This window comes from Pocillopora verrucosa, chromosome 4, assembly GCF_036669915.1.
Source record: "Pocillopora verrucosa isolate sample1 chromosome 4, ASM3666991v2, whole genome shotgun sequence".
NCBI lineage: Eukaryota > Metazoa > Cnidaria > Anthozoa > Scleractinia > Pocilloporidae > Pocillopora > Pocillopora verrucosa.
In genome coordinates this window covers 13,027,096-13,043,514 of record NC_089315.1, presented here as the reverse complement: position 1 = coordinate 13,043,514, position 16,419 = coordinate 13,027,096, and the positions used below count along the sequence as shown (strand labels likewise).

At 38.4% G+C, this 16,419-nt stretch overlaps 2 protein-coding genes across 2 annotated transcripts in view; both read left to right on the top strand.

Moving 5' to 3' along the window:
- The window catches only part of LOC131795974 (uncharacterized), a 123,564-nt gene that overhangs the window by 32,498 nt on the left and 74,647 nt on the right, over positions 1–16,419 (top strand). The window lies entirely within an intron of this gene.
- On the top strand, positions 5,553–12,204 carry LOC136280470 (uncharacterized). Its single transcript, XM_066165718.1, has 6 exons — positions 5,553–5,688; positions 7,480–7,833; positions 9,111–9,260; positions 10,072–10,117; positions 10,641–10,934; positions 11,681–12,204. Exons 2-6 carry the CDS (start codon positions 7,506–7,508, stop codon positions 11,973–11,975), a joined length of 1,113 nt encoding a protein of 370 aa, XP_066021815.1. The 5' UTR covers positions 5,553–5,688; positions 7,480–7,505; the 3' UTR covers positions 11,976–12,204.

The following is a 16,419-nucleotide window of genomic DNA, read 5'->3' as shown; positions in this document are numbered from 1 at the left end:
CCCGGGTTTTCTAATCAATCGACTCTCAAACCCGGTTTAAAAACAGTATCATAAGGATCTGAATGGGGCGATGGCTTTTGCAGTTAGCGGTTAAAATTCTGACCATTTTATTGCTATCCATTAACTTCCTTCTTTTATGATCAAAAGAAAAATTTTGGATCATGTATCATAAGGGATCATGTATCTTATGAGGGGCCTCGACCGATACATCGGTCGATACTCGATCGAGTACAGGTCGATATATCGGTCCAGTATCGACCGATGTATCGAACGATAGTCCACTTAATAATACTCATGGTGTCGGTCGACATATCGACCGCGATACTGTCAGTGGTATATCGGTCAACTATCGGTTATATATCGGTCGACTGTCGGTCAAGTATCGGTCGATACTCGATCAATATCTTGTTCGCTTAAACGTCCAGGAGGGAACGTTAGTTAACAAATATCTGAATGCTCATTGGTAGCGCTTTGTCGCCATCCAATGCATCATTCTCGGACTAGTGCCAGTCCCATTTGCTCTTTTAAGTCGTTCTCTATATACTCGGTGGAGTAACGGCTGAGTATCGACCAACATAACAGACCACTCAATAGCGATTGTCTTTTTAACCCTTTAGAATTAATTGATGTACATTTCACCAGTTTAATTGAAGTAGGTGAAATATTGAGTTAGGTCAAAAATTTTCTGAAGTAACTCGTATTTTTGCCGGTACTTTAATGTTTGCTTTTCATAGAAAGTAAAACGTTTTCAACAACAACAATAACAGCAAGCGTTAGGTAAAAGCTAAAGAGTTCCTTGATGGTCAAAATAAGGCTACATAGGTTATAATGAGAAGATATTACAGAGGCGGATCCAGGCGAGGGGTTGAGGGCGTTGCAACCCCCTCTTTGAACAGTATGTTCTTGTTATTTGTTTAACTCTTCATAAAAATAATATGATAAAATTGTTTTATACGTAGTTGGTTCACTTCCATCAATCGACTGATTGTCAAGTTACGTTGTAGAGGGTAAAATGCGGATAATTTTCCGGGGGGCATGGCCCCGTATCCGACAACCCCCCTTTCAAGAACTCCTGGATCCTCCCCTTTATTGTATGAAACTGGCATTTAAACCATACATATTAGCGATGTAATTTTAATAAAACGTAAACCACTGTTTATAAGAACCCCTCCCCCGCTTATAACCCCTCCCCAGTTATAGACCCACCTACTTGTAAGCAGAAAAATTCATTCGATTACAACGCCCCCCCGGATGTAAGCCTCTCTCTAGTTTTCCTTGTTTCCTAAATAATAAGCACTCTCGAAGAACACGGTACTACTCAGCTCAAACAGAAAGATTTTAGAGGAATCAGTTATTATACATGATTGCTGTTAAAATGTATTGATATTTTCGGATTTTACAGTTTATTAGCTTTACAATGATTTATATGTTACCGTGGTTTTCTCTAAATTAGCGCGCACAGAATATTTTCCCGGAAGGCACCCTTGAAGGTCTCCAGTAATCTTAAAACTATGTGTAGGTTTAACTTAAATAAATATAGAAGGGGACAGATGAAAAATAAGTAGTCTTTAGATTGAGTACAGACATATGATTACTTCAAAAACGCTACTCGCCAATCTTTGCATTTCGTGTGCCAACGGGAGTGGCAATATACCACAAGTTTATCATCTTCTATTTTTGTGGTGTTTATGCGCTTTTAAACGACTAAATGCATGGTTACATTTCTTTGTTAACGTTTAACCAAGGATTGCGTCCACTGCGACCCTCAGTTGGTCCCAGACAAAACTTAAGGTTTTTTTTTATATTCTGCAGATGTAGTGGGCGAAAACCAGCGTGTGCAAACTACCTTAAAGAAAAATAAGGATAGTGTGGCTCGACGCGATAGCGAGAATGAAGACCGCCAGAGTGATGATAGTGTCGAAGAGATCAAGGAACCCTGCCCCAAAAAAGTCTAGAGGTATGTAAAAGAATCTGTTCTTGTGCACAACTTTTGCATAATTGCTACATGTGAGTTCGGTAGTTTCTTGCATTCTTTACCACATAGCAGTTTAGATCAAATAAGTTGTACCATTTGCTTTTGGTTTCGTTAATGTTAGACTGGTTGAGTTGGATGTTTACGTCAAACGAAAAAAGGCTGCTTAGCTGCTTCGCGTACATATGTCCACTATATTGTGATAATTTGCGTTACAATGTTCATTTAAAAAGCACTTTTCGCTGACATTTTTTCCCAATATTTGCCGTAAATAGTTAACACGAGGCAAATGTTAAATGTTGAAAAGAAAATAATATGATAGCACACGACTAATGCATCACAACAAAAAATCCCAGTCACGTTTTCCATCATCGTAAAACCTTATACTCTTTACGTTAAAGACAACGAAGAACAAAATTGTCACGTGGTCATGCCTGTCGTTTGTCTCTTACCCTAAACGTCAGCTTAACATTAACCTATGTTTAGACGAGAAATACGTAAATCTTTCCTTGGAATACTTTTATTTTACTTTTCTTTTCTTAGATCCTATTTACTAACAAATTAACTGTCCCATCCAGTGGCATAATCGGTTTCTAGCAAATTTCAAATATTGTTTCCATTATAAAACAAATTCTTAGCATGACCTAGCACCGTTAATTCTGTTCATATGTAGTCCAACTGAAAAGTATCATTATTGTCCATCTGATTACGTTGATTTGTAACAAATTCAAGGAAATGAGCCGCTCATTTCCTTGAAGTCGTTACAAATCAACGTGATCAGATGGACAATAAGTAAAAAACTTCTTTTTTCGTATATCTAAATTTCCAGCTGAAAGTAATAGGATTTATGGCCCAGTTCTAAATTTCAAATTAAAGGACCAGGCACCTTTCAACTTTCAAGCAACAGGATGTTCAGTTTTCAAAGAGCAGTTCTAGGTTATGAAGTAATTCACCAGATCACTGATTCACTTGCCGGAATCAGTTGCAATTGTCATACGTTATTGTCTAGTAAAAATAAATTTATCCTTTCTATTTCCTTTATTGCGTTGAGAGTGTGTCATGGGTCAAAACAACAGCAAAACGTACAACAAAATCAGCATAATCTTATTGTTTATGCCTTTCCTAAGCATGATGACCATCAGATTGCTACGAAAAATTATAAGCAATAAGTATGCACTAAGATTGATAGTACATTATCTCATTGTTTGTGTGTTAATTAAGTTTGCTGAAGAGTAAAAAATAAAACAAAGTCAGATTTTGTTTTTTCTATTTTATTTTGTTAATTGTCCATTGTTAATTAAGTTTGCTGAAGAGTAAAAAATAATGAAAATGAGAAATTGTTTTTTCTGTTTTATTTTGTTAATTTTCCACAAAAAAAATTAAAAGCGGGATCCATCCACAACAGCGTTAATCAATTGCTGTGGGCCATTGGGGTTTCTCGCGTTTTCTTTCCCCATAAACGACCGATACTCGGTGAGGTATCCCTGATGTGCACTATTATATTGGCATGTTGGCAGATTTAGAGATATACTGTCAACCTTGTATGGTGTTGGTGTTTATTCGCCGAATTGTATGAACCTATACATATCCACCGAAACATCTGTCTGCCGACCGAAATATCGGTCGATATATTGTTTGATGTATCGACCGATACATCGACCGATACTAGACACTATCTACCGATATATCGACCGATACTATCGACCGACATATCGATCCATACTAGATACTGTCGACCGATACTAAATACTATCGACCGATGTATCGACCAATCTATCGGTAGATATATCGACCGATACTAGAACATTTACCAATCGGTCGCGTGTCGGTCGAGTATCGACCGATGTAAAGTACCGGTGAAGCATCGGTGAAATATCGGTGAAGTATCGGTGAAGTATCGGTGAAGTGTCGGTCAAGTATCGGTCAAGTATCGGTCAAGTATCGGTGAACCGCCAAGTATATCGATCGATAGGAGTATCGGTCGATACATCGGTCGATACTGGACCGATATATCGACCTGTACTCGATCGAGTATCGACCGATACTCGGCCGAGTATCGACCGATGTATCGACCGATATATCGACCGATGTATCGGTCGAGGCCCCATAAGATACATGATCCTAAATTTTTAACGGTTAATTTTTTTTACGATTGAAGACTAAAAATTTGTCAATTTTTGCGCCTAACAGCTACTTTTCTCGGTCGTTTTAGGGCAAAAATTAATTCCGTTGAGACCCTTTATAAAAAAAGCCGAAAATACTAGTCTTACTCGGGCAAAAAAGTTTTTTTCATCAAAGAAATGGACATGAATATGTATTAATCTTTAAAAGAAATAAAAAAGCACTCAAATCAGGATGGGAAAAAAATAAATTCCGAGTACGAGTTCATTTTATGCAGAAAGACAGACAAAATATGAGGCACTATGAACGGAACGTCTTATACAATGGGCGACCCATCGATCTCCGTTTGATTTCGAGCGTTTCCGTCCTATTTCGGACACTGGTTAGGTTAAATTCTGACACGTTCGTACGACTTCGGACACTTTCGTATAGGGTCCGTCTGAGTTCGATTGGTCTCTTCAAATTTCGAACCCTTCCTTTTAATTTCGGGCCCTTCCATCCGATTTTAACTTCGGACAGTTCCGTCCGCTTTCAGACGCTTCCGTTAGATTTTGAACAGTCGCGTCCGATTTCAACTGATTCCATCAATTTCGGGTATTTTCGTCCGGTTTCGGATGCTGGCACTGTCTAACTCCGGACAATTTTGCCATTTTTAATTCTTTCTTTCGATTTAATGTGGTTGCGTTTGACTTCGGTTCTGTCAAGTTTGATTTCGAAGGAAACGGCTTCATAAAATCATTGAATAAGCTTGTGACTAAATATAAGTCGTGTTGGTATAATTTTGAGCACATTCGCCGAAATAAATTATGAGGCAAGCAATCAGCACATAAACATATAATTTGATTTAGCAATCCCTCGCAGTCATTTTGGTTCTCCACAAATTCCTCACTTTCTTTGATATGAAATTTCATCATAAATTCACTTTCTGCCGCGAAGGTAATTTGTGTTCTCTCACAGTAGAATTAATGGTCAAATATTTACTGACAATGCATCTGCGAAAAGACGTTTCGTCAAAGTCATTCAAACATCCTGCTGTTAGAAATAATTATTGTACAGACATCTTTACTATAGAATCTTGCACGAAACAGGTTGTGAAACCAAAGAAACTCAATCAATTTTTTCCTATCAAAGAAAAAAAATGGCTCGAAGAGACCGTTTTAGTTTGAAGTTAACTGAAATATTTTAACAAGTTTCCTCTTTCCAACACTTTTGCCAAAAATGTTTATATTTCTAAACCCTCCTTTTTTAAATAAAAAGCTCTTTGCAGGTGCTATCTTGAATTAACGAGGCTGCAAAATTACCACAGATCTAATTTTGGAATAAACTTTAAGCCAACTGTTAGCCAATAGAAATAGGAGTTCAGTGCAATTAGTTAATCAGAAGACTCATTATAATGCGAAGTACAGACGAAGCTATCTCGTTCGATTGCGATCCAATTAAGGGTAGTAGTTACGAGAGCCCCACATTAAGAACCAGCAAGAAAAACATCGCTTAAATCCAGAGAGGATATTACCGGCCTATTTAATGCTGAAACGCATTGGAAACGTTTGTAGTCGGGATTGGACGAGCAAAGGAAACGAATTTTCTTCTTATAGGTAAGAATCAGCCCAAACTATACCTATGTACAATTATGGGTAAATTTGCCTGAAGAGCGCGTTAACAGGTCAACTTATCAACTCCTGTTGCGCAAAGCATTTTCTGAAGCACTGCGATATTCTCTATGCGTCGAAAGTTACATTTATCTCAAGTGATTCCTTTTCAAACAGCTGTAGCCAACATGCAAATTTAAAAATATGGTTAAAATGCTTCAATGCTAGGCGTACTTAAAATTGGACTTTCAAAAGTTGTTTGATTTGCGAGGAAATAGAGAAAGAAAGAAGAAAATATCACAAGGTTATTTCTCACTTTCAGCTGAAGCTCCAGTTTGTTTGAATGAGGATCCACTAGATTGTTAAAAAAACACTTTAGCACTTTTTGTTTTTAAGGTGCTTTCAAGTAACACGGGCAAATAATAATTTACAAGTAAACAAGGATTAAAGAATAGGCACCTTTGTGCAATAAATAATAGATGGCTTAGTTCAAACGTGAAGTAAATTAAAAACGAGACATATCCACCCCTTCTTAATTTTCTGATCATCAATGCATCAAAAGATTCTATTCAGCATATGTTATGCTCAAAGCGAAAATGCTCCTTGTTATAATCAGTTCGGTCAAACTAAGTGAAACAAAGACAAATTTTCCTTTGAGTCAAATCCCTGAGAAAACATGAATTTATTGGCATGGGAAATTCTAGATTCTTACCGGTTGTAAGCCTTTTTGACCTGAAGAAGATGATTCGCGAAAGGATATGGTTTATTTCTTTGCATTATCGGAATGGACCAGTCTCTAATATTAAGAAATCCGTGGTTGAAGATAGTGAGGAAGAGGGGAGAAGGGGAAACCTGATGATATTTTTTGAAAAGATGCCTCCAGATTCCCATGTAACCTTCCTACAAATGCACCTGTTTTATAGTATTCTGAGTTAAGTCTTTTTCCTCCCTCGTTAAGTACGCTAATTGGTTTGTCTTTTTTCGTCAAATCATCTTGGCGTAGCCTTAGGTGATGGCTTAATGTTTGTTACCAGGATTTCAATGTTTATATAACATCGTACTTTGATGACTTATATGTTTATGTGTGCATGTATCAAGGTGAAGCAGAGGAAATACTCTTGAAATGTGCATAAACTGTGGCTTTGAAAAGGATATAACACAATAACTTCCTAGGACAGTTCTGTGTTTGTCGAGAGATGATGCACTCCGAAAAAATTGAACAGAGCTCAAATACCTCAGAACTCAGTTACCCATCCTCCATGTTCTCAAATCTTTCCGTGTCTTCCGTCAGCTAATTAGTAAAAAGTGGTTATCGGTAAGTAAGGATAAAGACAGGGTTTTAAAACCAGCCAAAACAAAAGCAAATGTCTAAAATTAAGTCCATAAGTGGTCTTCTCTTCTTCGCGAAATCAGAAGTGTTTTTCTTTTTGCAGTTTCAATTTTCAATGCAAGCCTTATAAATCGCCATGTTTTATAATATCACTTTCTTATCAGTACAATACCGCCACCGATTTACCTATTCTCGCCAAGCGCGATCTTGATTAAATAACTTGAGAAAAAACTTTAGATCTTGCCTAGCCAATTTTAGGTTAAGCTTGCGAAACTTTCTACATAGGGGGGATAGGTGCACAACACACGTCTCATCCCCAAAGTTTTCTTTTCTATTTTTTTCGGGGGATGGAGGGTAGAGCTATAGCCCCTCTTCCCCAGCCCCCTCTGTTTCGCTTGGCTATAAGTGGAAAAGTATGAGAAACGATTACTTGGTTCTGAAAAAACTTACTTTTTGGTATATTAAAGGAGCCGCATATGCTGATAGCTGTGATATGGAGACCTTCAAAGTTCTGAGAGTGCTGTGTGCGGTTATTTTCCTACTTATGGTATACAGGACACCATGCGCTAACGCCATCAGCAAGTGCGAATCGCAAGGGTCAACTTTCACAAGAGCTCTGAAAGGACACACCTATGACACATTCGGGGTCAACAGCCCGGATATTTGCGTCAAGAGATGTGAAAAAGAAAAAAGATGTCAGAGCATCAACTTTGTATTTGAAGAACATATCTGCGAACTGAATAATCGTAGCATGGAGGCAAGACCAGATGGCTATGTAGTAGATCCGAGACGGATTTACATGACGGTATATCTTAATAGAGGTGGGTGTTAAAAAAAATAGCTTAAGGTGTTGATTAAATTTATCGGTTTTATTAAGTGTATTCCAAGATTTTCCTCTAGAGATTATCATGGGGAAATGTAGTGGATTTCCTTTTGCTTCGTTCCTAGTTTGTATTTCTTATTTTGTTGCAACGGGTAAGTTGATGAACAATGACTTGTTAAGTTGTCGTTTGTTAGAGGAGGTTTTCCATGAGGATAGCCGATAGCTGTAATACAGCCAAAATTAGCCGTAAGGCGTAAAAATTGACAAATTTTAACCGATAGTCGTAAAAAGAAAGTTAACCGTAAAAAAAATTTTGATGACAACAGAAGAATGATGTTAACCATTAGCCGTAAAATGGCCAAACTTTAACCGTCTGCCGTAAAAGCCATCACCCCCCAGCCATTGGATATCATCCGTGATACTGGCTGTGATGGTGGTAGGGGTAGTGATAGAGGTTGGTGGTAGTAGCGATCGTCACAGTAATTAACCCTATACACCCTAACATCCGAATGCATATTCTTCACAGTGTTCTGTATACATTTCCCGAGGAACTGACAAGAGAATTTGTTTAACAATCAAGAGCTACTTTAGTTGTTGATCATTTTCTTTATTCTCATGACCTTAATGTTTGATCCAGGAGTGACACTATGAGGAGAAATTAGATTTGGAGTCGCTAGGGGTTCAAGGGTTGAAGTTCATGGCCCACGAGAAGGCCCTCATTAACCCTTTACACCCTAACATCAGTATGTATATTCTCCATACTGCTCTCTGTACGTTCCTTAATTTGCTGACAAGGAGAATTTGTTTAAAATCAAGAGCTTCTCTACTTGGTGATCATTTCCTTTATTCTCATGGCCTAAATGAGTGATTCAGGGGTGATATTGTAAGGAGAAATTAGATGCTAGTCTCTCTTAGGGATTAAAGGGTTAAGAGCTCTGTAGGACGCGCGTTCAGTATTTAAGTAAGTAAGATCCTTTTCAAACACGGTAAGAATGAGGGGTCGTGGAAGATTTGAGACCAGTCGGGGAGAGGTTTGTTTGAGAGGGTCTGTGTTTAGTTCAGTAAACTACACAGGAGCACTAAAATGAGTGCTAAACCTCTTGCAAACCTTTCCTCAAAGCCTCGTGCTCTCCCGCAAGCGAAAAACCGCTTGTTCCGAAAAGCTATTATTGAAGACCTGCTCACAAGCAACAATGAAAGTGGTAATGCGCTGAAGTACATTGTACTTTATAAATCACTTAAATCCGTTAAATTTTTCACAATTTTTATCTTCAGTTCCTCTTGGCTCGATCCCTGAACTGCCGGCCAAGTCGTGCGCAGAAATTAAGGCGAGTGAAGGAGAACAGGCTGTTAATGGTCATTACTGGCTTGACCCTTACAATACCGGCAAGAACGAGTGGACCAATTGTTATTTGGAGACAAAAGGTCTATTTGTTCTCTTTTTTAACAATTACAATGCTGACGTTTCAAACAATTCGCAGATATAAAATAATTTTGATTTGTAAAGATTTTTGCCCGCGAAATCTGAAGCATCATGGGTTGCTTCTTTTCAATTACATATCTTGGTTTATAGTGAGTGACCTCATTTTTCTTTAACATGAAGTTGTGCTACAAAGAGAGAGGTACCTTAATACTTCTGGATCATTTGTCGATCAACTTTTTTGCAAGGAGACCTCCAAAAAACTAATTGAAGGCTTTTGAACTGTTCCTCTTCCTCTTCTCTATTTTCTATCTTAGAATTACTTAACAATTATTCTGCTAAGACTCAGTGAATATTGTTGAATAATCCCCAAGACGAAGTTGAGGGGATTATCGGAGTCTGATGATTAGAATTGTGTTTTATTCTTTTGCGTTTGCCGCTTCCTGTATGACATTGCCAAAACGCGAGGCAGCCATTTTGAAATTTAGCGCCCCTGAGATATGACGCAATTCTCGACCAGTCATAGCATACGCATCTCTATTATCACCCGAGCAATTATGGCAATGTTAGATATTCATCACATTTATAAGGTAGATCTGTCTTCAATTCCTTCAATAATATTAATCACGCATGGAAATTGCTGAAGTGGACAGTGGAAAATTGACCCTATCCTCCAAGCATGACTCCTACCAGGTGCATGCGCAGAGCAGAACCTTCTTGAATTCTTCCTCTTTCTTCGGTTGCTTAATTGAGGTGTTAATAATAAAAAATTATTGCCATTGAAACATTAATTATGGTATCAATAAAATTTTCCAGGTTCCCTCTTTCACTGGACACTCAGTGACACGGACAGCTCGCTAACGTAAGGAATCGAGTTCTTTAGGATAAGTGCTGACGAAAAACATGCTTTGTCGTTTTAAATTATTCTACAACGGGAATTGAGGTAGTATTATTAAATAGGGCTCAGGATAGGATAATCGGGATAAAACTCAGTGAGGATAATTTTACTCTTAATTCCAGGTAATACTTACAAAATTACACACTAAGGAATTATATACCATACGTGGCTTCTAAGTTTCCAGTTTTAGCGATAAGTTTTGGAAGAATGTTTTTATTATTTCATCTGCTTCTTAGGCCTAATAATTTTCTTTTCGGCTCAGAATTTTATTCTTAGTTGCTGTCCAGAGCGATGTTCTTTCTGGCAGTTTGTTGCCTAAGCATGAAATGTTTTGGCGGTTTCTGATTGTGCGCAACAGACCCCACGACTCTTTTTCCTCAGAATTTTTTTTCACCTTCTCTTCAAGATCTTCTTAAAGAATTTAATTATTTTTTCACGTCATCGTTAAGCCCTATGATTTACTAAAAATCACTTTTGTTTTTTCTAGATTACGAGGAGCGGCAAAGTTTGTCCGGAAAAGTGGCAGAACTGTTCTGTATTTAGACGGAACCCAAGGGACGTTCGCAGAGACTTCATCAGTTCCTTTCCAAAAAACTGACCTAACAATTGCAGTTTGGATCTTTATAAAATCACCGTTAACAAGAAGGCAAGAAATTTACTCAGACTGGTCTTCTCCGCATCAGTTCCGAATTGGCATTGAGATAAATGGTCAGCTGTGTTTCCAAGGAAGACGAGACGTAGGTGGAGAAAGCGACATGATGACTCCATGTACAAAGTTAAGGTAAGTACAACTTTTCTGTCACGATCAACGAGGTGGCGATTTTCCACTGCGAAAACTGACCGTGAGGGTCACGCAACAGTTGAAGAAACTCCTTTGCAAATTTTTGGCTCGAGATGCAGCTTCAACTCTAAAATGAGGAGAGTTTGATTAGTTTGAGACTTCCGAAATACGATTTAATGACTCAATATGCTTGGTGTTCTGTCAGGGCTTAAGCCGGAAGTCCAAAATCCAAAGCCAGCTACCAAGTGCAATGCTCCTGTGCAGTTGAGCCATACAGTATCACAACATGCGTCCCAATACCTCGAACAGTAATTTGCTAGTTCTATGCATGCGTGAACTTGATACAGCGCTGTAAATTTGTTGGCGAGCAGCCGGTGGCAAAATCGGAACCAGTTGCTGAGGTTTATCCTATCCCAGGTGTTCACTGAACAAACGGCGACTCGATAGCGCCACCAGAGGGTCAAGAAATGAAGCAAAGAAAGAGGGAACGAGAAGAAGGAACTTGTTCTTTGCCTTACTTTCGACTTCCTGGGCCGCCATTATCGCGCGCAATTAATTAATTAATGCATGGAGAAAAGGCTAGCTGAGACTCGAATCCTCGCCAGGAATAGGAGTTTCTCTTTTTACCACGCTCATAAAAATATTTCAATAATGTCTTTCCCAAGTATTTTACTTAGTTTGTTACAAGCTTCACTCACATATGCGAATTTTATTTAGCTTTCTTGTGTTGAACGTTTCTTTTACAGAGATGTCGTGGAAACAGATGTTTGGAGACACGTGGCAATCACTTGGGGAAGATCAGAGCGCACGTTTAGGATTTACATAAATGGTGAAAGGAAAGTGAATCACGTTGTCAGCGATAATCCTGTCCTTGATTTCAAAAACTCTGGTCATGCTGTCTATGATATTGGCTTGAAAAGAGACAGTGGCACCACGGCTCTTGCATACTTTAGTGACTTGGTGATCTTCACACATGAGCTATCAGCGACTCAGTTGAAGAGTGACTTGTTTCTAAATCATCCCCTCCACAATTTCATCTAATTTTTCTTGTAAAACGAAGAACACACCCACATATTAACAGCGTTTTGCTGTTAGCATCTCATTCAAAATGAAGAATTTTTATACGATTTCAAGAAAATAGGGCACAGTTCATGAGGCACTGTGGGTGTATGTGTGTGTGACCCCTTCTCTGGCAATGAAAAATCTATCATTTTTGAAAGGTTAACACTTTCTCCCAAATGCCCCTAAGAAGCTAGTGTAAATTTAGGGATCCACCCTTGCTTTTTCAGGAAATTCTTCTCCAGGAAGTCTTTTTCAGGAAAGTCTACTTCAGGAAGCTCTTCGGAAAAAAAATGGCTCCGATGCGTGTCCGTGGGAGATAGTAATAATATGAATAAAAAATTAAAGAAATGAATTTAGAAGTGGCACAGCCTTGATATGGCTACTTGTATGGTTCCTTTTACGCAGATTTTGCAGAAGGGGAGAAACTGATGAAAAACCGCTAAGAAGATATTTGTTCAGTTGAGTCACTAGAAAATACAAAGCCTGTCGTGCTTACATCGTTAGGGACCCTACGCAGTCAGGAAGGCAATTCCGAGGAGGACGTCGATTTAAAAATGTGCTTATCCTCACATAGCGCGTCACAACTCAAATTTAGCTTAACCTACGTGATCAGTGTCGAGTTCCAGATGGAAACTTTAAAAAAAATTTATGTTGGGATTTCCGCTCTCGGAGCACGTGAATTTTGGTGATTTCACTTTGCTGTTTTGCAGAGGACAGATGAAAAAAATCAATACAAAGTTTTAAAACGCACGTGCCAAGATATTGTTCTACCCATAAGATCTTTTGTTTTTCCACTTTGTCATCTCCGTCGCCGTCTTGGTTCACCTGAGGTCCCTCTTAACCTTCGGGGCCGATTCTAGACTACTTAGTCGAAATATAATTGGGCGATGTTACGGACACCTCTCTTGACCCAATCCGAGAAGACAAATGTTCTTGATAGAGCGACGTTCGATTGCATGAGTGCCGGAAAACCAAAGCTTAAATTATCATCACAACTGATCGGAACAAAGGAAAATACCTCTAAGAGCCAGTAAATATATCTTATTAGATGTTTTGTTGTGTAGTATCGCTGAGTATTTTGACCTGAGTTGTGCCGTATTTTGAAGAGCCCGTAGGGCGAGTTATGATACAAAAAAAGAGTGAAAGTACTCAGCGATACTTCATATAAAAAAGATTGATAAGTTATTTATAATCCAATTGCTTTATTTTTCCTATTTGTTTACTTTATTTAGGCGGGAAAAGCGAGGCAGAGAGAGAAGCGTAGCATGCGCAGCTAACCGATTAAACAGGTTTCTTACATTACAAAATAACCAACTGTGCAATATCGCAGGACATCTGTACTCTAATGCCGCGTTATTTTTACTCCACTTTGTGCAGCTGGATAATAACGACTCATAATGAAAACAACCAAACTCCCTAATACGTGCGGGAAAACACAGACGACCAAGTTGAGCTTGGTTTCAGTTTTGCATCTGATTGATTGGTTGAGAAAGTGGCGCGAGTTTTCTGAACCAATCACATAGCGAAAAACGGAGCAATCCAATATTACTTTCAAAATTCAATTCAAAATATTGATTGAGTCCTACTATCGCTTTGTTTTTTGAATATGGAGTAGATTTTCCGTATTAATTGAAGCTGAACTGAACCCTGCAAGTCTATTGAACTTTCTTAACACTCTCTTTACCTCTTAAGATTTATGAAGGTTCTGTCTAAGCATTAAAATGATCCCCAATCGACCCCTGAATAATCCCCAGCCTTAGAATAATCCCCAATGAAGTTATGGAATGGTGATTAATGGTGAGGTGGATCAGGATGATAAGGATAAATTCTCCCAGACCCCCACAAAAGCTTCTCACAAATACACCTGCTTTTCAGTCCTCTATATGAAGTCTTATTCCGCCTTTTGGTAAATATCGTTATCTTTTCACTCCTAATGTCTAATGCCCTTCACGTGGCACGAGCTAAGCGTTCGAGCTGAGTGTTCGAACCTCTGTTATATTTACCGAAGCTTCTCGTTCTCCAAAAAACTCTTTCGTTGGATTTTCCCATAACATTGTTATATCAATAGTTATTACCCATCATGCACCGCCCACTTATTCGACTGATGACAACAAAGGAAAACACTTTTAACAGCCAGTGAATATATCTTATTAGACGTTTTGTTGTGTAGTATCACTGAGTATTTTTACCTGAGTTGTGCCGTATTTTGAAAAGCCCGTAGGGCGAGTTATGATAAAAACAAAGTCTAGTTGTGTTTGTTGTCATAAATTCGCCAGTAAATTGGTGTAGTTGAATTGTACTTGTGCTAATTATTTCTATTTTTCATGCTGGCATTGGCATTTGCTCCCTGTGAATCATACAGATAACAAAGGACATGTTCAAGCTGTGTATGGGGTGTTCTTTAGAGTCAGTAACAAACCTTAACTTCATTTTCAAAGGCAGGGTGCCATTTTGAAACGTTAGGAGAAAACGGGGCCTTCTTCTCTCACTAAATCAAGCACATTCCCTTTCTAAAAACTGTCAAAATGGTTTTTTTTTTGCGTGGTTCGTGAGTTCAGGCAAACCACTTCCCGATATTGATAAAAGCATCTCACAGATGCACCCACGGCTTTTCAGTCCTCTGGGTGAAGTCTTTCCTCCCCTATCTGGGTAGCGGTATCTTTTTAGTCTTCTTTTTGCTATTGCCCCTAGCGTTACGTGAGGTAAACATTTGAAGTTTCTAGTTGTTCCTCATTAGGAAATTCGGGTTACAAAATTTTTTTAGACCACCTGGTTCCACATTCTATTTTGCATAATGAATGTACTAAATAAGAACTTCCTTTCAAGCAGCAAGAAAACCTCGGCGTGAAGCTCCTGAGAAGTTTTGAGAGCGCTCAGGGTAGGTAGCAGTTGCACTCACCTAACTACGAACTACGCCTTAAGCAATTTTCATCTTCAGCATCCTTGAGAATTTCTCCTACGAGTTGCTATGATGGCCAAGTCAGCCTGAACGTGAATATATCAACACAAAAATCCTAACAAAGGTAAGTTTACGAAGTGCTTTGTTATTCTCCTTAAAAGGTGATTTTTAACATTTAAAATGTCAAAACTCACGAGCACAATTATCTCATACTTTGTGAGTTTGTTCATCGTCTACTTTTTCCAGTTATTTGGTTACAATTCATTAAAAGATCGTTTCCTTCTACTGATTTTATCCCTTAGTTTTAAGATGATCACAAAGTTCTTTGAGTAAATTTCGTGATGTAATATTCCATGTTTTAGCTCAAGTTCGAATTGTTTTCCAAGTCTAATTTTTTCCTTTGTTGCGGGGTGCTTCCTTTCACTGAATCGCGAAAAAAAAAATCAAAGGACGTTTTCGATTTTTAGATACTGTTGTTTTCGCGGGCTCACTGCCAAGATCTGCTCGACTCTATTTTTTAAAGGTTGCGACACATTTTAAAATGCGAAGAATTACCATGGTGTTTACCCTGTGTTTTGATACATTCTATTTTTTGTGCTAAGTTTTCCAAGTTTCAAGTTCGTATTGTTTATTAAGTCTGAAATTTTGTTTTCTCTGTGTGATCTTTTCTTTTTTCGTTCATGTGTGGTTCGTTGTCACAGGAAAACCTCTTTGCAGTATTACCAGCTTGTGCTAAATCGATTCTTGACCATGAATAGGCAGAAAGTTGATACAAACTCCTCCAATAAATTTTTTTTTTATCGCGTGCGATCTTTATGAATCATTCCGGGCTCTGTGGGCTAAAAAACACTAAATATTTTACGAAACCAATTATACACTGCACCTGCGGTAATTTCCATATAAAAACACACTGGGAGTAGTCTCAGATAAATGACGCCGGCGTAATTTTGGGTTTTATGCTATAATCAGAGCGTTGGGCATAATACAGACATGATGACCAAACTTTACAAAAATTCCCTCAATGTTACAATTCAACAGGAGATAAATTCTGTAGCCTGAGTATTGCTGATATTGAGCCAACGTGCTTTTTTTACTTGCACTATAAGAATTTGATTCAATAAAACATTGTGTTCTTAACTTCGGTAAGCCTTTTATTCTTGGGAAGTTTTACGTGTTGGTGATAGAAAATAGGTGGGGTGGTGGGGGGGGGGGTGGTGCAGGGCTCTTATCGACTATTATTTCGAATTTTCAAATCGAGCATAATGAAACGCATTGAGCATTATTTTCGGCATAAACCTTGCTTTTAAGGTAGACGCTCAAAAGCCTACTCTCATATTCGAGCATAATTTATCTAAGTGAGAGTGGGAGGTGGAGAGGGCTGCTTGCGCACCCACAAATTTGCTTTTAAGGAGATTAGCCCTGATGTTTGCGTTAAGAGATGTGATAAAGAAGAAAAGTGTCAGAGCATCAACTTTGTTATCGATGAAAGTATCTGTGAACTGAATAAGCGAAGCAAGGAGGCAA